Source organism: Girardinichthys multiradiatus, chromosome 11, assembly GCF_021462225.1.
Source record: "Girardinichthys multiradiatus isolate DD_20200921_A chromosome 11, DD_fGirMul_XY1, whole genome shotgun sequence".
Taxonomy (NCBI): Eukaryota; Metazoa; Chordata; class Actinopteri; order Cyprinodontiformes; family Goodeidae; genus Girardinichthys; species Girardinichthys multiradiatus.
Genome location: NC_061804.1, coordinates 26,691,670 through 26,713,553, shown reverse-complemented (window position 1 = coordinate 26,713,553; position 21,884 = coordinate 26,691,670). Strand labels below are relative to the sequence as shown.

The following is a 21,884-nucleotide window of genomic DNA, read 5'->3' as shown; positions in this document are numbered from 1 at the left end:
ATCCCACACATGACTTATCAGGACCTTATAGGAATGAGACAAGGTAATCAGCAGGACAAATACTGGAAAGCATTTTTTTCCTGTTCATCAATGGAGCTCCCTCCCCCCCAGTGAGGTGACATTCCACGGTTCCCCCTGCAGGTGGTGGGCCCACTGGGGGATGGGCTCGCGTTTTGTGCTTGGCCTGGCCGGGTCCCGCGAGGAGCAACCCGGCCACCAGGCGCTCTCCGACGGGTCCCGACCCCAGGCCTGGCTCCAGGGTGGGACCCCGGCTCCGCCGTACCGGACATCACGTGCCTCGTTTGTGTAGTCCTCATGAGGGATTCTTGAACCGCTCTTTGTCTGACCCGTCACCTAGAGCCTGTTTGCCATGGGAGACCCTACCAGGGGCTTTTAAGCCCCAGACAACATAGCCTCTAGGATCATTCGAGCACTCAAACCCCTCCACCATGTTAAGGTGGCGGTTCAAGGAGGGGCTGTTGAAAGTACTCAAAATGTTTATATAAACATTTGTTTAGTATTTACTTTGCCATTTTTGATGGATAGAACTGAAATAGTTAGAATATAAAAGTAAAAAACTATGTTTTAGCCTAAAAGAAAATGTTAAAAAAAAAGAAATTCTCAAAATTTTTAATAAACATTTTCTTTTAGGCTAAAACATAATTTTTGACTTGTATGTACTATTTCAGTACATACATTTCAAGTAAATACTAAACAAATTCTGATATGGCTAGGGTACATCTATATTGAACAGTACATTTATATTCCCATGCTGAATTGTATCTTGAAAAGGCTAATGGTCCCTCTTCAGAATTTATTGGGTCAGACCAAACTGCCAATGTTTGATACACACTAAAAACAAGAAAACAAAAAACAAGGGTGATGAAAACTGCTACTTCTGATGTTTTCTATTACCAACCATTGACATGATTACTCATTAGCTGAACAACAACAAAAAGGAACAATCCTGGGAATGTTTTCCCCTTCTGCTCAGGTGTTAGGGCTGAGGCAGAACAAACACAGAGGTAGCTTTAGGAAAGATCTGCTAAGGTCATGAAGCTACTTGAATCATTACTAAAGATCCTGAAGATAGTATCAGGTATAAAACAAAAAACATTTGAACAACTGACCACAGAATCAACACCAAAGTCCAAAGCTACTTGTCCGAAGACCACAGGGATGGATTATGTGCCATTTCTGGTATGAATACAAATATCTGCACTCTGTCTGAGCTGTCTCTGGTGTAGTTTTCTTAGCTGATCAACTTGTATCTGTATCTGTAACACATGATTCAGTCCTGTTTCACAGAAGACAGCACATCACTTCCAGAAAAGCACACGTAGCTTTGTGTGCTGTGTTGCATGTCAGCGTCTTTTTTAGCTCGTTTTGTACACGCTCTCTTTATTATGTTTACTGTCTGCTGTTTTCAGGGTGGAATATTTTTATTAAAGGATTGACACCTAGTTGCAGGCAGTGAGTTTTCTTCTGTTTCCAAAAGGTGAGATCAACTGAACATTATATAACAAACTGATATGCGTCGTGGATTGAAAAGCAATTTGCAATTCAGCAGAAAATTTAGATATTGCTGTACAGTGTATGCAGTCCCTTATTCAGAAGAGGAACAAAAAATATACATGGATTTGTTTTTTACATATAATTTGAAAAGTGGCTCAGGCCTCTTAACTCTGATATCCCAAAATAAAGTCAAGTGAAACCAACTGCAGAAGGCTCTCATAAAGGCCTTTATTCACTCTGTAGCGGCATCAGCCATCATCTATGGTGTAGTATGTTGGAGCAGCAGATTAGCTACAGCTGAGGGGAAGTGGTTATCTATGCTCATAGAAAGACCAGCTCTGTCCCAGGACAGGATGCCCCCTGGACACAGTGCAGGTGGTGGGAGACAGAAGGACTTTAGCAAAAATAACACCGTTGTTACTTAATGTCTCCCACCACCAGTGTGAAGCTGTTGTAGAACCACAGAGCTCCTTCAGTGACAAACTGCTGCATCCCAGGTGCACAAAGAAAAGTTATCGCATATTCTTATTCCCAGCAGATTTTATCACCACCACTGCTCCCAACAAGCTCCATAAGTTCTTACACCCCTGCTGTTATTTGCAGTTTTACCATTTTTGTAGTGTGTTGTGTTGTTTTTTTCATGCACAATTACAATTGCGCTTTTTGTACATTTTCAAACTGCAATACTCATTTACACATTTCATTTAATCTGAGTATGCTATTTTTAAAAGCTGTATATTTTCTTATGTTGTACATTTTCCCCTAACTCTGCAATCTCTTATTCTTATTTTTTCTTTGTGTGTATCTGTATGCTTCCATCTGCCTTTAACTTGCTGCTGATTTACCTGAATTTTCCTACAGTGGAACAATAAAGGATATTTCTATTTCTATAAATCCAGCTGTTCTGTGAAGGCCTCAGAGGTTGTTTGAGAACTATAGTGTACAAACAGTGCCATGAAGACCAAGGAACACAGCAGACAGGTCAGACATTGAAGCTGTTGAGACGTTTAAAGCATCCTAAGGTTATAAATCACTAAATTAAGCTTTTTAACATCTTAGGAAGCACTGTCCAGTCCATCAACCAAAAACAGAAAGATTATGGCACCACTGTCAACCTAATAAGACATGGCCTTCCATCTATACTGACAGGCTGTCTGGAGGCCTGTTAGACGCTCCAAAGACTTGAGATGGGGCGCAGGCACATCTTAGTATCTCTGGAGGAACTACAGGAATTTACAGCTCGGTTGGGAGAATCTGTTGGCATGACAATTAGTCGTGCACTCCACACATTTGGCCTCTATGGAAGACTGACAAAAAGAAAGCCATCGTTTATAAAGAAAACCATAAAAAGTCCTGTATCCAGTTTGCTACAAGCCATGACAAAGGGGACGCAAAGATTTGGAAGAAGGTGCTTTGGTCAGATGAGACAAAAATCTCACTTTCTGGCAAACAAGTATGGTGAAAACCTGAAACTCCTCATCAGCCTGGACACAGCATCCCATGGTGAAGCAAGGTAATGGCAGTATCATGGTGTGTTTTTTTTTTTTAGGCAGGTAGACTGCAGCTGGTCAAAGCTGATGGAAGATAGATAGAACTGAATACTAGGCAAACCTGGAAGAAAAACTCAGAAGAAGCAAAGGACTTATGACTGAGGCAGAGATTTCCCCTTCCAGCAGGACACTGACCTGAAACTTACATCCAGAGCTACAATGAAATTGTTTTGATCCACACATTTGCATGTCCCAGAATGGCCAAGTTTAAGTCCAAACTAAATACAATTAAGAATCTATTTTAGGACTTCAAACTATCTGAGCTTTAACAGTTCTGCAAAGAAAAATGTTATTATCTTGATATAAGTGTCATGCTCTGCCCTTTTGCAGTGTATCTTTTGTTTAATATTTTTCGTTTATAGGTGTTTTTGTTGTTTACTTCTGTTGGTTTTTACCTTCTAGCTTCTTGTGTTCATTTTAGTTCATTTATTTATCTGTGTTCCCCGGGTTTTTGTCATTTTGTATTATTTCTTAAGTTTCTGTCCTCATGTTTGTTTTTCTCCCTCAGCAGCCCAGTCTCGTTAGTGTAATCAGTCACCTTCCCTCAGTTCCCCTGCAACCTGGTTCCACACCTGTTTCATGTTCCATCTGTCACCCATTTTTTTTGTTCATTGGTTCACACTCCTCTTCCCTCAGTATATATGTTTGGTTATTTTCATTGTTCCTCGCTCGGTCCTCCTGTTTACTTCCATGCCGATCCCTGTTCCATGTCATTGTTTTGAACCTATGGAAACTCGTGTAAGTTGATCTATCTTGTTATTAAAGCCTAAAGATTCTTATATCTGCAATGCTGCTGCCAAGTGTTTTTATACACTCCGGTTCCGTTCAACCACACATTATGACAATAAGTGATGTGGGGTACAGAAATTCCCCAAAAGACTCACTAACTGCAGTGAAAGGCGATTCTGCAAGGTACGAGCTGCTAATTAAAAATGCATGCCACACTTTTCATATTTTTATTGTCTTAAACTATTGAAAAGGATGTATAATTTCCTGCCACTTCACAGTTACACACATTATTTTTTGTTGGCTTGTCACATTAATTCCCAATAAAATACGTAGATATGGTTCTGAGAGCACTTCGGCTTGTTAAATGTTTGCATGAGATTAGCCGTATGAAACTGTAATTTCAACTTTCAAAGAATAAAATGCAACCCTACATTTGCACAGGAAAAAAGCCCAAGTCTAAGTGATAAAAAATGTACCTGTCAGCGGCAAAAACCTTTTGAAAATAGTTTTAATGAATATAAATACAAGATGCTCCTACCAGAAACTGTAGTCGTTGCTCCTCTGTGGGTTCCTCCTGATGGGAGGAGGTGGGGCTAAGGCCCGGTGGGGGCGTCACTTGCAGCCACGACTCCCCCGCCTCTGCCGGAGTCTTCTCACACCTGGATGGACCCTCATCTAATGCCACACATGGGGTCTCCCCTAAAACCTAACAAGGGATGGAGCAACAAAACTGATCAGTGAAACCTAAATCTGCATAAAGGGGATTAGCAGAGAACCTTCTTCCAAGTGGTCCAACTACAATCAAAGAATAATCCAGAGGAATCCCTTGAGCCTTCATCATGACTGAAACACATTGGCAGTTAATACTGTCCTCACTAATTAACTTGCATGTTTAACTGAAGGTGTTTCGTTTAGATTGTTTTAATAATCATTCTGAAAAAAATACGCCTGTATGAATCTGCAGCCCGGAGGAAACATTTGCACTGGTTAAGGATCGGGAATCAGTATCTAATTTTAGAACAAACCTACTAATACTCTAAGTAAAACTGTGCTAGTGAAGCCAAGGCCATGACCCAATAACAGGATCTAAGATGCTCAGCCACATGTGGAAAGAGAGGCCTTGCTTTACTCTTTGATTTTAAACAGACATGTCAACCAGTATGCAGAAAAAGGCTTTCTATGGGACTGCCAGAATAATGAGTAAAGAATAAAAAAAATTTATTTTTGCTTTACACAATCTTTATTTGAGAAAAAGACTTGGCATTTCTATGACGAGTGCTCGGGCTTTAAATGAGGCTGATAAGTGATTTTGACCAGATGGTTTAGAGGCAGAGGCGAAAGGCTTGCTGGAGGCTCTATGGTGATTCCACTGGCTCCTGAACATGATCGTTCTGCAGAAGGAGCAGCTACATTCTTTCATTTTCTTTTCCTGGCTTTGGTGATCAATACAGATTCCGTCACACGATGACATGGCAGAGATCCCCACTTCCTGGCAAATTTCCAATATTGCATTTGGTCAGACATACTTACGCCAGTCAGTCCTTAAGGGATTCCTAATAAGCTTGTAGCACTTCATAGTGTACACACTGATTAGACAAGTTTAAGTTGGTAGAATTAGATGCTATGTTCTTACTTGTGTTTTCTTTGTAATGTTACTGCAATACATGCACTCTCAGTAATAAGCACATTTGAACTTTTTTTTAACACAATAAATTGCTATTTTAAGTTACAATAAGTCACTCTGGAATAGGCATGGGTTGGTCACCAGCATCAAAGCATACAAAAAGGCTACACTTTTGAAACCACTCATACAGTTCCACTAACATAGTAAAGTCCTTTCATTGAGATGACAGAAAAAATGGTGGAGTAACCAGATTTTCTCTGGTTGGATGGAGCTGCATGTTGGAGAAGTTATTAAAACTGCACCTTGCTGCAAGAAGTGGAGTTTGCATGTTCTTCCCATGCATGCGTGGGTTCTCTCCGGGTACTCCGGCTTCCTCCCGCAGTTCAAAAGCATGACTTATAAGTTAACTGGTCTCTCTAAATTGCCCTTAGGTGTGAGTGTGTGTGAATGTGTGCATAGTTGTCTGTCCTTTGTGTCTCTGTGTTGCCCTGTGATGGACTGGTGACCTGTCCAGTGTGTACCCCTTCCCTTGCCTGATGCTGGCGTCAGACAGGCACCATCTACCCAGTGACCCAGCAATAATTAGCAGGTATAGACGATGGAGGGATGGATGATGGATGGATATTGTAGCCCCACGCAACCTCCACCTGCAGTGCACTGCTGGTGGGCTGGCTGAAAAAAGGATGCCAGACTTTTCCCTAATTTAAAGGTAGGAGAAATTTGCAAATATTTCTGGTCACAAAAACCACTGATCGTCATGATGTGGAAACCAAAGAAGCACCACACATCACCTGTGTATATGATTGTGCTGTTTCTCTTTTAAATAGAAAACTGTCAGTAAAAGAAATTAGATCATGCTATATATTTTTGGTTAAGTGTTTCCATAAGAAAAACGTTTAAGTAAAACTATGACAATTTCACTCAAGGTTGTCATGGTGTGAGAATCTCATCCTGGCCCATGCCTATTCTGGTATGTTAGATTTGTTTCAGCTGACACAGTTTAGAACTGTATTATATTTAGTAATCCACATGTTGTTTCCCTACAGCTCAAATTCCCTGCAAAAGAGCAACTGTTTTTCTGAAATGATAAATTCAGAGCAGATATAATCAGTGTTCAGCCACCATGTGATATAAATCTAACATGATTTAGGTGAATAACCTCACAAAGCTGCCTATTACGTAAGCTCTCATTTATACAATGTTGTGAGGAAAGAAGGAACCGGCAGAGAGCATCTGATCAAACCTTCTGCAATCATAAATGTAAATTTGTAGAAACACTAACTTCAAAAAGGTTTTTGCTTGGAAATGGCTGCAAGATTATTATAAGCAAAGTCTTTATTTGTTCTATTAGAACAATAATACCTGCAATTCTGGGACAATTTGTTACTGATTTGTCTGGAGCACAATGTCAATGTCAGGATTATTTTTATGATTATTTTCAACAGTTTCAACTTGAGATGAGCGAGTTCACCCCCAAAGCCAAATTTTACTCCAAAGTAAAAGTTTAAGTGATCCTTCAGATTCACTTGGACCAGAACAAAAGGAATAGAAACAAACAAAAAAAATAACAAACTAGGTGGGTTTAGACCTTTCCTAAGTTTTGGAGGAAGTATCAGCAGATATAATAAAGACAGGAAAGGAGTTCAGTAAAGGTGCTCGGTTATCCTTCTAAACCTTCAATCTGTGTCTATCATGGAATTTGCTGGATTCGGAAATGTTGCCTGACTTTTGGAAATCTAACAATTAGGAAAACAGTCTACATTTTCTTGGAATATGTGCAGAGACTGATGTTTTAGTAATGCTAGCAGTGCTCGTTACTAATATATGATAAACTCTGTAATAATTTTGTTGTTATACAATTTTAATTTTGTTTTACAGCGGCTGCTCTCTTACACATGTGGCAGGGGATCAAATCGCCTCTGAATACAAATATTCCATCACTGCTTATGGATAGAAGGCTACAAAGAAAATATTTGAATCCTATTAATACCAGTTCTTGCAAAATAGGGGTGGGCTTAAACTGGTATTAGCAGGTCATATCTTTATGAAAATCTGAACATCCTGAGCATTTTTATGGTTTTCACATTAATATCCCTAATTTACCTTTCAAACTAAGTTGTGATTATTTGTGTATTGGGCTAAACAGAGGCTCAAATAATTTGAAGATGATGCTTAAAGTTATTATCACCCAGATAAGGTGTTAAATTACGCCTTTATTTTTTAAATTACCCACTCTTTTATTAAGCAGCCTCAAACTATCCACAGAATTAACGTATCATAAATAGTTATGCACTTCTACAGCTGCAATAAAACAATTTTATTTAAATCTGAAACCAGGGGAAAATGTCACGTGTGGTCTCATAACTAGATATTTTACAAAAGAACTGATCAGGCCAATCTCAGGTTTTTCTTGAATCCAATTCCGATTTTGAAAGTATCCCCAGCTATGCATGAAAGCATATGTCACTTGCATTTATCCTTAATTAAATAAAACAAAAAAAACATGCTGCTGATTGATGTGTGTATTGACCAGAAAATGGTGGCTGTTCATAGTTTTGATGCATTTAATCAATAGAGAAAACAATTATTTATCGGTTTTGACTTGCTAATCATCATTCAGAGCCGATAATGTGAAAATTAGCTGATATCAATCTCCGGCCAATTGACTGGTGGATCTCCTATTAAAGTGAACACTGCATGCTTTAGTTTACCATCTCGGGTCTCCATCACTTCAATAAAAACGTCATTTAGTGAAGAGTAAAGCCATGCTGAATGCGCACTGTAAGACGGAGACCACAGCAGGAGCTTCTAAGCATGGTTAAGGCCATCGGGCTGAACCTTTGCACACTCATTCACAGCATGGATACTGAAGAATCTAGTACAAGCTGGGCCCATGCGTACTAAAGCAGGGTCAGATTCCATTCAGCAGGCCCTGAATGCCATAAGCACATTGGTGTAATCCCTGCAGACTACTGAAAAGGGTAACTGGATCACTCCTTTTAAAAGCACCTTAATGGATTGGCCTGGCCGTTGATTTTCTTTTTAATGCGAAGCATATCGATGTCCACCAATCAAACGTTCTACCATGCTGTCCCTAGTTCGTTCTATCTTAATTCTGCATCTGGACGACCCAAATTATGACAGTTACAAAACCCTGTATCTGACAGTCTGCCCTTCACTAGGCCTCATGATTTCTGAATTGTACGAAAGTGGCAGTCAGTCACGAATAAGGTAGATATTCTGCACAGATTTATTAAAGTAATCATTACAAAGCAACCAGGAGATTTAAAAGAAAAATCTGTTATTATGCAAGTCATTCAGTAATACTGTGAGAATTTTACCTCTGTGTGTGAAATAAGTTTAAGGCAAGAGCAAGTTATTATAAGATCTAACACAAATCCAACATCTCCTACCTTAAACCTGTTTTTGCACAACCTTGTTTTGTAATGACACTATTAGATTTTTTAAATTTGAGTCCAGCACCGGTTTCACATTCACACCGAATGGACACAGATGGAGTTAGTCAAACAGAACCAGAACAAACAGCTGATAACTACACAGAAAGAGATCAGGACTAAGAGAAAAACCTACCCCTTTAGTGTGATCTGTGGCAACGTCAAGGCTTCCCTTGGCCTGCTAGTTATCCAGAGCAGGGCGAGATGGAAAAGTCTTTAGTGCGGCTGCAGTCTTACCTACCATCCCAAACCCTCTCACCGCTGCTACAGCAACAGAGAGCGGATTACTGGACTGTACCATTCTGTTGTTGGAGGGATTAGAGTTCACACAACATGGCCCCTTTCTGGGTGTGCGCGTGGCACTGGAAGTGCATGTGTGCATCCCACAGATGAGAAATTATGACAATCGGCATTCTCGCTTGAGCTTCACAGACAGAGTATTTATTTTGTGGTCAGAGGAGAAATTTCCAATAACATTATCTGTAAATCGAACGAATGCCATTAATGTTACGTAAAGTGATTTTTATCAAACAGAGGCTGCCCCTTTAAAATATATCCCTCAAAATGACACTAGATTAGAGATTTCTCTTGATGCAAGTGTTCATGCTTTAGAAACCAACATTTCCAATTACAGATTGCACCAAGCAGATTGTAAAAAAAAACATAAATAAAATATGATTTTTTCCCCTTTAGGAAGAGACTGATATCTCAGAGGCAATGCAGCTGTGTGCTGTATAATAGAAGTGAGTACAGAGAAGATCAGCATCACACGCAGAGAGGATCAGACTGTGTGACTTTGGTAGCTCTGATCAGCCCTAAGGTAAAGACAGGGAATCGCCTCAATATGGCTTGTGGCAGATTAGAATCAAGTCCAACGACAAGTCATTACATAACACTGCAAAACTGTATCCATGCCAATGTAAACACAACCTCTGAGAGCTACATTTGCATCACTAAAACAACTTTAACCCCAACTCTTTTTCAGAAACAACAAAACACCTGTTCATGTAAGTAGGGTTATAAGCTGCTCTGTTTGTAAATGACATTAACCCCAAAACACTGTCTAATTAGGAGCGTATATTTACTGTGAGTCCATTCAGCTCAACTGCCAGCAGGGGCCAGTATGAAGTTAATTCTGAGATGTTCTACCTTCTCCTGTCTGGTCTCTTTGGCGTTTTCCTCACACTTCTCGGGGACATCGGCGTCAGGCCTCAGGCCGTGTTGTTGCCTGGACGACGTGACGGACAGCTGCCTCTGAAGCCGCAGCACCTCTTTCTGAGACTCTCTGAGGAGTTTCTCATATTCCACCCGAGCCGACTGAACAGGGAAATCCTGCAGAGATATAAGAAAGAACATTTAAAACAATGTCAGGAAAAGAGCACTAAATATTTTAGTTTTGGAATTATTTATTACAAATTTTATTCTATATCCTAAATACTTACCCACTTTACAGAACATGCAATCATGTCCATAATGGTCATATCCCTGCTGGTTATACAGTAAAGATACTAAAATAGTATCCTTTAAATTAGTGTTTAGCACATAAAACAAGTGTAAATATAAAAGTTTTGATCAACATAGTTTCTTTTAGGTAGATATCAAATCTTCAATATTGTTTGAATTGTTTAACATGACACTTATAGGCATCCAATTATCATTATACTGTATTTGTCCCTGAAACCCTATCTGTTTTCTAACCAACAGATGTTCACATTAGGAGAATCAGCTCTTATTTACAAACAGGCACTGAGAAAGGCAGCCTGTTCTTGCACTGTCATCTATCCGGGCATCAGCAGTGACGCAGCTTCTGTAATACAGGCTTAGGTTAGGCAGAGCAGTACCAAAACTGCCCAGCAGAGAGCAAGCTTGTGGCAGACATGACAACTATGGTTAGATGGAGCACAGTTTTAAACTTTGTTTTTTTAGTTCATTCTAGGCCAAATTATTAAACTTTGATTACTAAGAAATATAATGTATGTACCTTAGCTGGTCCCAGCCGTGCCTCGAGGTGTCTGCACTCCTGCTGCAGGGCAGCAATCTCTTTGTCCTTAGATAGCAGTGCATCAGCATGCTGGGCCAGGTCACGAGCTCGTTGGCGGGCAAAAGCTCTTTTGTACTGCTCCACAGCACCAGGTCTAAAGAGCGAAGAAGGATTCACCTAGATTAGAAAAACAGAATTTAAAGATAATTTCTTGAATACAACAAAGAAATCAAAGCAGAGGGCAATGAAACATATCACGCTTTTCAGGATTAGAAGACAGATATATTTGAGAGATGGCCTAATACAATCCCATTTATCTGCTCAGGGTCCCAATCAAGGTGGTTTTAATTGACTGTATGGGATTCACCGACAAAACCTAGCTCCCAATACATGTTGTCGGTGTACTGTCTGAGATAATGTCAGCTGAATTTCCAGTAAGACGCGTAGCCATTTTTATTATAGTCACTGGCAATATTTATGTGCACAGCTTGAAAACAATTTAACATAGTTCATGCAAATAATTGTATTGGTCCAATCTTGATTTTCCTCTCAACATAGGCTTTTTTTACCCTTTACAATGACGTTTACAGAGAAAGAAAGGCTGCAGCGGCTCTGTGCTTGCTCTGTATGCTTTGTTCATTTTGTTTCAAAGGACAGGTGTTCTTTGTATGTTTAAAACAAAGAGATACGTTCATAAGTTTTGTTCGGTCACACAATGAACTGGAACCACATGGAACTATATTACTGAGCCAATTTATCAATAAATCATCTCAAAAGTGCCCTTAAAGCTACTGCGTTTTCAAGTTTACACATGGCATATATATTAATATGCATTACGCAGTAATGGACTGGGGTAGGGTATCAAGTGATGCCCATTCATATCGACTCAGAATAGGATCTGGACAAACAATCATGATCGGGACATCCCTAGTGGATTCTAGAAAATAACCCTAAACCTTTCCACGTTACAGGTAGAATGTCTCAACGTACTCTTCCCTATCAGAGCTAGGTAAAACATAACTTTTCTGTAATGTTTCACTAGAATGTGAACAGTATAAATTGGTTCTGAAGCTCAGGAATCAACCAGGCTCCTGCATTACATAGACAAAAACTAAGAACGAGTGATGTATCAACTGACTGATTAATCTTACTGGGAAAGACAACATTGGCCAGGCCACAGTAACAGGAAAGATCCTCACAGAGCATGGAGAGTTTCAAGCAACATCTAGCGAGAAATCTTCTAATGAAACCCTTGCGCTGCAGAGGGAACAACCTGAAATGCATCAGAAAGATGGCAGTGCAAAACTGGAGGAACTGTTGTATTGTAATAAGCTACGTATACACCATGTTCCATGGGCAGACTGATGAAATGCCAGATAATTGAGACATTCACCAGGGACTGAACCAATCTAGTCTGCACAAGTTCAGGCTCTTAGCACAAGAGCCAGGATGATTGGCTGTCATCTACCAAACAAGATGGACCCCAACAAAGGATATGTAAAGATAACACAGTGACACTTTAGCACATAAAAAGCAAGGTGTAAGATGCTGACAGGCAAAGTGTACAGATATGGTCATACCCAGGTGGCCATAGTCAACCATAGTCAAAGCTAGTGAATAATGACAGGGCTAAGATCTTGTGGCACTCTCAGTTCCAGAATGACAAATTCCATTGGTTAACCAACCAGTTACTGGCACCAGCGGTCATTAGAGCACCTTGGGAATGTGACCTTTTAACTGGGAGAGTTGCTCTACAGATTCCAGGAACATCATCATCATGTCCCTTTGTCCAGGAACATCTAAAATACTGACTGATTGGCTTTTCTGATTTTCATGGTCATGCATTATTTACTGTGAAGGCACAATTATTTTTTAACAAGGGTCATACTCATCATGTTTTGCTACCTTTGTTAGCTCATAATCAGGCACAGAGAAAACAAAGTGATTTCGAAAGCACTGCAAACAATAAGCTGAATGAATTATTGTTTTCAAAGTATGGAAAATGCACTCCTGGCTGCTGTGAGCCTGTGTTAGGGATTTATCAGTGTTGTATACCACTTTGAGGTTGGCCTCTTGTAGTTTGCGCGCTCTCTCTTCCAGTCTCTTAGCAAGAACAGTGAGCTCGGTGTTCTTTCTCCTCAACCGCCTGACCTTCTCCTCAGTCTCTGGGGCGCTGCTCTTTCGCTAAAAACATGGAAAACAAATATGATCACAAAGCTTCTGCAGTGAGTGATCCACAGCAGTACCAAACAAAAAGATTTACAAAATCTTTAGCATTTTTGAAACTGAATAAATGCCTTTAAAACAGGAACAAACTGTGTTAGAAAGTCTCTATGTTAAGTGTTTTGTGAACCTGGCCTACTTTCTACAAAGCTTTTCATCAAGGGTATATACACACACACACAGTTATTTTTAGTCCTACCAGCAGGCCGTTCTCTTCCCTCAGTGTGTTGCAAGTCTTCTCCAGCTCATCGAGAGCTCTCAGGAGTTCTGAGTTCTGACGCACCAGCAATCCATAATCTGTCCCATTCTGTGAAAGAAACACAACAGAAATCTTCATTTTAACAACCACAGTCGTTAGTTTTTAAAAAAAACCACAGCGCAGAACAGAACCAAAGGTTCTGTTCGGATCACATTAGATTTTTTAAATAAACTATCCATGCTGTTCTTGCAGCTCACTCAGGTTTCTGACACGCTGAAGCTCCGAGACTGAAGACAGACACAATACATTACTGTATACAATTACTGAAATCCTTGTATTGTATTATTTTATTTAATCTTTATTTAAGCAGGTAAAATGTTTTGTTTTAGTATTTTAAACACTGTACTACTTTCATGGTATACCTGTGTACATCACTTATTTTTTCTAGAATTTTCTTCGCAAATTACATTTCATGTCAATTATATCTCACTTACATTCATGTCAAACTCTCAAAGCAATATGTGATTCTACTGAAAGAACTTTATTGCCCTTTAAAAAGACCCAATTTTGTGTCCCACTGACACTGTTTTTGCAGCAGTCCAGACTCAATGCATAGCAATGCCGCATGTGTGTCATGCGGTAGTCACGTGGTGTCCAGTCCAGTAATATACAGCAATGGTCTGGATAAATACCTGAGATGGTCTTCACACATAGACAATGTTCAGAAGAAGGCCCAGCAGAGACTGTACTTCCTGAGGCAACTCAAGAAGTACAACCTTCCACTGGAGCTGCTGGTCATCTTCTACACTGCCATCATTCAGTCTGTCCTGTCTTCATCCATCTCAGTGTGGTTTGGCTCATCCACAAAACAGGACAGGTCCAGACTGCAATGAACAATCAGGTCTGCAGAGAGAATCATCAGGACTGACCTTCCCTCCATCCAGGACTTATACAGGTCTAGGGTCAGGAAAAGGGCAGCTATAATCTCTGCAGACCCCACACACCCTGCACACAAACTGTTTAGGCTTTTACCTTCAGGTTGGCGCTACAGAGCACTGTTCACTAAAACCAGCCGCCACAGAGACAGTTTCTTCCCCCAGGCTGTTGCTCTGATGAACACCAGACAGTCAGACTTCCAGAACAACACCATGCATACTTGGACTGACCTCACATTATATTATTGTTTAAAATCAATTGTGTATATATGTACTAAGTAGGTCACAAAAAAGCAGGTACCGGGCCGGGAAACCCACTAATGGAAATGCTCGCAAAACGGGCTGAGTATAGTGGAGAAGGCCCAAGAAGAGCCCGTGGAAAAGGGGCATTACACTCAGTTAAATAACTGCACCAAGGTGTAAAATGTAAAGCTCCTCAGTAGAAATTGCCTTATGTAATCATTCAATTCAATTCAATTCAGTTTATTTATATAGCGCCAATTCACAACACATGTTGTCTCAAGGCACTTCACAACAGTCAGGTACATACATTCCAATTAATCCTAACAATTGAACAGTGCAGTCACAGTTAGTTATTTATTCAAATTGGATAAAAGGTTTTTCTATCTAAGGAAACCCAGCAGATTACATCCAGTCAGTGACTTGCAGCATTCCCTCCTCCTGGATGAGCAAATAGAGACAGTGGACAGTCACTGGTGTTGACTTTGCAGCAATCCCTCATACTGAACATGCATGTAGCAACAGTGGAGAGGAAAAACTCCCTTTTAACAGGAAGAAACATCCAGCAGAACCAGGCTCAGTGTGAGCGGCCATCTGCTACAACCGACTGGGGGTTTGAGAGAACAGAGCAGAGACACAAAAATAACACAGAAGCACTGATCCAGAAGTACTTTCTATGGGAAGGAAAAGTAAATGTTAGTGGATGTAGCTCCTTTAGTCGTTTCACCTAGAAAGAAAGAGCAGATAAACTCTGAGCCAGTTTTCAAGGTTAGAGTCTGAAAGAGAGCACATAGAGTTAGTCACAGTAAAAGCTCAGTCAATTTCCATGTCTAGGAGAGAGAAAGGGTACTCATAAACAATCATAAACATTACATGGCATTACGTCATTCAAGTTTTCAGTTTAATAACGGAATTATTTTCAGGGCAGCAATCGTGTGTGTTGACAAAGATAAATAACCTTGGACTTGTGGAGGACTGAGAGTAATTAATTTGTTGGTACTTTAGGATGAAAACAGGACCTTGACCAACCTCTCACTGGGTTTGATTCTGTTTCGAATGGTTTAGTTGTGTGTGCTGGACAATTTTCACAAACCTAATGTGACTTGCGATAGGTAAGTTTAAATCTGGGCAATAAAAAGATGCAATCCAGGTTTATCAATATTTAAGGACAGATTCAGTAAAAAGAATATCCAATATCCACGTTGAAGAAATGTTTCTAAGTGTATGATTTTAAACTGCCAGTGAGCTAGTTATCATGGGGACTTTAGATGAAAGGCTGCTGAACAGAATAATGGTCACTGGGCCATAACATCCATGTTGTAACTGAGATTGTAATAAGTAGTTTATCAGGAATGTAGGGAGGGGTTCACTTCAGTGAAATCGAAGTGTGGTCCTTCTGCCTCTCTTTAAATGAGCATTGAGACTCACCTGGACAGATTGGAATAAAAACAGTGGTTGAAGTAAAAGTTGATGAGTAAAAGCAGAGGCTGCAGATAAAAGAAAATGACATCCTCAGAGAAAAAGACTAACAGACAGATTTAGGCTGTTAGATGTGATAAGAAAGCAGTCATCATGTTGCCCATAATTGGCTGCTAAAAACAGCCTATTGATTAAAACAAGTAGCACCTTTATGTGACAGACTGAATGTTCACATAGGACATGAGCATGCTGATTTCTTCGTGTAAAAATCATCAGTTAATCTGCTGTGCTGAGTTTAATGTCTACATCACAACTAAAAACTAATATGTATGCTAGAGAGCTGTAGCATACAATCAATATCTTGATTTGACTGACTGATAAAAGATCACTGGATCTTATATCTTTGGAGATTTCGTAATATGAATGCCAAATGACTGCCACTTTGATGATGTTGTCATGGTAACTGCAGATGCGGTGGCCCTAGGGGGCCTTTTAATGATGCACCAACAGCACAGAGATGTGCCTGTTCAAGAAAGCAGCAGAACCAAAGGTTATGTGTGAACCAGGCAAGGGCCAGTAGGAGATTCTAATGGTAAGATAACCTTGAGTGAAAATACTACAGTTTTACAGTATTAACACAAAAGTGTCAAACAATGTATAACACAATCTAATTGCTTTTACTTAAATCGTAAAAGCAGCAAGAACTGAAAAATTACTGAAAAGCAACACCACTACTCCAAAAATAATAACATAACATTATTACTGTTACAATAATGATATCTATTCTTTATATTTATTATGTTGATATAATTCAAATAAAATAAATGTGGTAAAACTTTCATGATCAGAAATATTTCCAAACAACAACATTTTCCTGTCTTGTAAGTGAAAGAAAAGTGTAGGACCCTGCTTTTAGCCAACTGACCAGCAGTGCACAGCAAAAGCTATATTCTATAAAACTGTAGAAATCTCTGGTCACTCGGCTACTTCCTCAGGTGGATCATGAAAAAGACTTCAAACCATAGGGACAGTATGACATCTTTGTATACTTTGTAATCTGTAACTAGCCCGTTGTGCTTACTGTGAACATCTTGTTAGCAGACTTATGATATAAACTAGTCCTAGGAAGGAAGCCCCTAGCAGGATTCGCTGATTTGTCAAGGAAAAATATTGATATAGTTTTCCAAAACAAGAGCATGTATTAGTTAATTTTCTATATTGTCTAAATAAGCTGTAAACAGCATGCAGCCACATCGAACACTTGATTCCCACTTGTCACTACAAGCAGAAGACAACCTTTAAAATCAATACAGACATTCTTGCACCTCAATGCTCTCTTTGCTTGGCTCAGATATTATAAAACAAAGTTCCACTCATTCTGGTAAAATGTAAATGAACCTCACATATTTGAAATAGCCCACTATGTCATTTTATGTGTGTATTCTTGAAGAATACTATAGGAAATTGACAGCTAATACCTTGTTGTCCCTATTTGCAGATTACATTTTTCACTAAAGCTAAAGTTCCATGTAATATATGGTCTGCATGGTAGTTTTTAGCAGTCATGAATTGATTTAGACAAACTACTGAGAAATTGGAGAGATTCACAAAAAATAGTAAATAGTAGCCATAAACGACACTTTTAGGTCAGTGACATCTGATTCTCTGCGTGTAAGAACTGATCACTTTGACTTTTACAGATCATCCTGCTACTCTAGGAATATACAAAAAAATGGTTGAGTTATGCCTGTGGTTTAGCTTCTAATTCTTCACTCCTGATGCTGCAAGAAGTATTCCAGCAGACATTATAACACACTGTGCTTTTGTTTTGACCACACTGACCACAAGTAGCTTCTGCGATATCTCCAGCACTCTTTATAAGGGCCACATAAAAAGCTTTAAAACAACTATGCAGGTAAAAAAAGCAAGAGCTGTAAACAAAGCAAGAGCTCATGATAAATGCTGGACCCATATATTCAGAACATCATTAGATGATAAGAATGACAAGAATAAACTACACGTAACATTGTATAGCTTGTAAAAACCCAACAAGCAGCACTTTATTATAATACTATTTGCTTTGCTGATGATCCATGCATTTTTCCAGGACATAGAAATAGTGTTTATTCAACTGTATTGAGTTCATTTATCACTGGAGTGGGGGTGGGGGTGGGGGGTGCAAGTTAGCAACACTATACATGTAGATGGGTACTGTTAAAGCTAAACATTAAACTTGCTTTATTAGAATATTAAGATTACTTGATTACTAAATGGGAAATGTTAAGGTTTTTCTCAATGTAAATTATTTAGTCACAACTGCAACATTAACTTTGTGTTATGTAGCTATAACTGGAAATATTAAAAGCCGCTAAGTAACTAAGCAATTTACATAAGTGAAGGGAAGAAACTCTCCCACCTTCCTTTTCCTTGGAGCAGCTGCTAAGTTGCTCTGATGATAATATCCAAGCCTTGACATTGACATATTTTAATCAGACACTTGTGATGGACAAATAAAGTATTTAAAATAGTTAACAAATCATATAACAAAAATAAAATAAAAAAATCAAACAGTCAGGAAAAGCTGTTTTCACTCTTTTCTGTTTGACTTACTTTACAATAATATAAAATAATGGTATTTGTGTTTTTGCTGTAAAACCAACTCAAATTACCTAAAAATTGTTTATTTGGTATACATATATGAAGATGCTCGGTTTCGGCTTTGACTGGAACCCCGTCAGGGAGATGTGCCGGACATCAGATTAGACGTTCATGGTATTTTGGATGATGAAAAAAAGTCTCTGCCAGGTCAGGGTGCTGCTGCCGCTGCTGCACCACCATACCCTGGTGACACGTGTTTCTTCTCCCTTTACTGTCATACAGCTGACACTCTGGACGTGGAATGGCCCTCCCCACCTCTTTCTCTGCAGAGAAACCATCGGAATTCATTTTTTCTCCCCATGGAGCCAGCCACAGTCAAGTACTATCTGCCCATGTTCCTAGACTTTTTCTGAGCTGATGACTTCATGGAACTAAACCACCACCTGCATCACGGTTCCGGGCTATGGACAGTATCTGGACCTGGAAGGCACTAGAAAAGCCAGAGTGGTGAATATTACGCCTATGAAACCATCTTTGGCAGCATATCTAGCAACATCCCAAAATCATAATGTCAGTGGCCCAAAATCATCCTCTGTGTGTCCCGCTGTGCTGCACTCTCCCTGGGCAGAGGGATGGCATCAATGGTGGTCGCGCAAAGGCACCTGTGGCTAACACCTTCTGACATCCCAGATAGGTACAGAGCCGTCTACTCGGATGAACTGGTGGTAGCTGACTGCCTGTTTGGGCAGTCTCTCGACGCCATACAGGCATAATTCTTGCTGAGGTAAAAGCAGACCGAAACACTACGCTGTATCATCTCCAGATTCCCGACAGTCAAGGCCAAAGCAGTAGAGGTTCCGAGAGAGCTAATAAATATGCTGTTGGCAAAAGGAGCTATTCATGCATGTCCCGAGTCAGAGACGAACAGAAGTTGGTATAGACGATATTTCCTTGTTCCGAAGAAAGGGGGTGGGCTTCGTCCAATCTTGGATTTGAGAGTTCTGAACAAATACCTCCGAACATACACGTTAAAAATTTTACCACTCAAGCAGGTTCTGAGTGCTATCAGCCCAGGCGATTGGTTCGCCACAATCGACCTGACAGACGCTTACTTTTACCTAGCCATACACCCGAACCACAGACAGTTTCTGAGATTTGCCTTTGAGGGCAGGGCCTACGAGTACCTCGAACTGCCTTTCGGTCTCTCTCCTGCACCTCGCACCTTTACAAAATGTGTGGAGGCAGCGCTAGCACCTCTCAGAGAGCAGGCGACAGTGTAGCTGTCTCGGGATTGGTCACACATTCAGGTTCTAGGATTTTCAGTAAACTCTCAGAAAAGCTTGCTGACCCCAAGTCAGCAGTTGTCATTTCTCGGGCAGGAAATATGCTCCCTGACGAGCAGAGCATGTCTTTCTGACCACAGAGTGGCCGTGTTTCACCGCTGCCTCACTCAGTTTTAGTTGGGACACGAACTGATGGGTATGATGGCATCTATGATCGCAGTAGTACTACTCGGCCTATTGAAGATGCGCCTGTTTCAGTGGTAGAACCGCTCCCAACCGTTGTGTGTATGACGTCTTCGCTGAAGAAAGCTAACGTTAACCACTGCCTGTATGTCAGCTATCCGCCCTTGGTGGGAACGAGGAATGTTGTGCTGAGGTAACCTTTCGCAAAGTGGTATCCACAGATGCCTCTTTGAGGGGGTGTGGGGCTCTGTGCGATGGTGTGTTGGTGAGGGGGGTTTGGACAACAGTTCAATCCAAACTCCAAATAAAATCTTGCAGTGGTGCAGCATATACTTTATAAGAGCTACTTCTGTCCCTGGACGACTGAATCTGGGTGCAGATTTACTCTCCAGAGGCTGACCTTGGGTGAGAGAGTGGAGGCTTTATCCCTCCATGGTGGCACAGATGTGGTGTCTGTTTGGGACAGCAGCAGCCTGGTCTAACACCCACTGTCTTCTCTTCTTTTCCATAACAGATAAGGATACTCCAGTGGGAGTGGATGCCCTGGCCCACCCATGGTCCAGTGTACTCCAGTATACATTTCCCCCAGTGGAAATGATACTACCTGTACTAGAAAGGGTGCGCAAACAGGGTCTGACCCTAATTTTGGTAGCACCCCATTGGCCAGCAAAGTCAAGGTATGCCGAGATTGTCCGCCTGCTGGCAGCAGAGCACTGGCAACTCCCCGTTCGCGGGGATCTCCTCACTCAGGCAGGTGGGAAGATATTTCATCCACACCCAGAGCTGTGGAAGCTGCATGCATACCTGCTGAGAGGTCCAGCTTATTAGCTAAGGGCCTCCCCCCTGCTATCGAGGCAACAATCCAGAATGCGAGAGCATCCTCTACTAGAGGCTTATACGCTTACAAATGGCAAGCTTTTGAGCAGTGGTGTGAGGACAAGCACATTGTTTAATTTCACTGCTCAGTGGTAGAAGTTTTAATGTTTCTGCAGGAACTGCTGGAAAAAGGTCTTTCCTTTCCCATAATTAAGGTACACTTGGCTGGTATGTCTGCCTCCCATGTTGGTTCTTCTTTTCCTGCTCTCGGTGGAGGTGGACGCTTTTCCTCTGTCTCCACACCCCTCCCATATCTGCCCTGCTTCAGCTCTGTGTCTTGTCTCTTTGCTTCTTTGTGCTGAGATATTTTGCAATCTCAAACTGTATCCTGCTAAGGATAAAGTGTGAAATATGATTTTTTTCCCCTCTACTTACCTAATGTGGCCTCTTTTCTCATCTAACAAGGGCAGCGCCTGTGAGTGGGCAGCAAAGCCTTGGTGACCCGTCTCCCTTGTCTTGTGTCATGATGTATGTTTGGATGGGTTGTACTGGAATTCTAATTTCCCCTCGGGGATCAATAAAGTATCTTTGAATTGAATTGAATTGAATTATGGAGTCACGCACAGGAGATCCCTTCTGCCACAGCCACCAGCATCTAGATCTCATCGTCATTATCATCATCATCTTTTTGATGAAACCTTTATAATATGAGCTACAACATTTAATTTCCCTTTGGGATTAATAAAGTATTTTTGAATCTGAATTTGAACCTCAGTAGATATGAAGATCCTTTCACATAATGTTGTTCTGCTTCTTGCTCTGACAACTGCAAAGCAGGTTGGGGACCTCCATGCTTTGTCTGTAAATCCTACCTGCATATACTTTTCACCTGATTGGTCTCAAGGTCACCTTGCGACCTAATGCAGCTCATCTTCCTAAGGTTATACCTTCAGACAACTGCTCCATGTCTATAGAGCTTTCTAGTTTTTGTCCACTTCCTTTTGCATCTGAGGAACAAAGGAGGTTACGATTCCTGTGCCCTTTACGCCATTGAGCATTTACATTAACCGTACACAGACTGTGAGGTTGTGGGATCAACTGTTTGTGTATTTTGCTAATCTAGCAAGGGGGGAA

The 21,884-nt window shown here is 40.6% G+C and overlaps 1 protein-coding gene across 2 annotated transcripts in view; it reads right to left on the bottom strand.

The window, feature by feature from the left end:
• The window catches only part of LOC124876245 (peripheral-type benzodiazepine receptor-associated protein 1), an 80,296-nt gene that overhangs the window by 34,933 nt on the left and 23,479 nt on the right, over positions 1-21,884 (bottom strand). For both annotated transcript variants that reach the window (XM_047378859.1, XM_047378860.1), the window contains 5 exons: positions 13,277-13,384; positions 12,910-13,038; positions 10,855-11,031; positions 10,023-10,205; positions 4,333-4,500 (listed from right to left, as the gene is read on the bottom strand). In XM_047378859.1, coding sequence (XP_047234815.1) covers positions 4,333-4,500; positions 10,023-10,205; positions 10,855-11,031; positions 12,910-13,038; positions 13,277-13,384 — 765 coding nt within the window. The remainder of the gene's footprint in view (positions 1-4,332; positions 4,501-10,022; positions 10,206-10,854; positions 11,032-12,909; positions 13,039-13,276; positions 13,385-21,884) is intronic.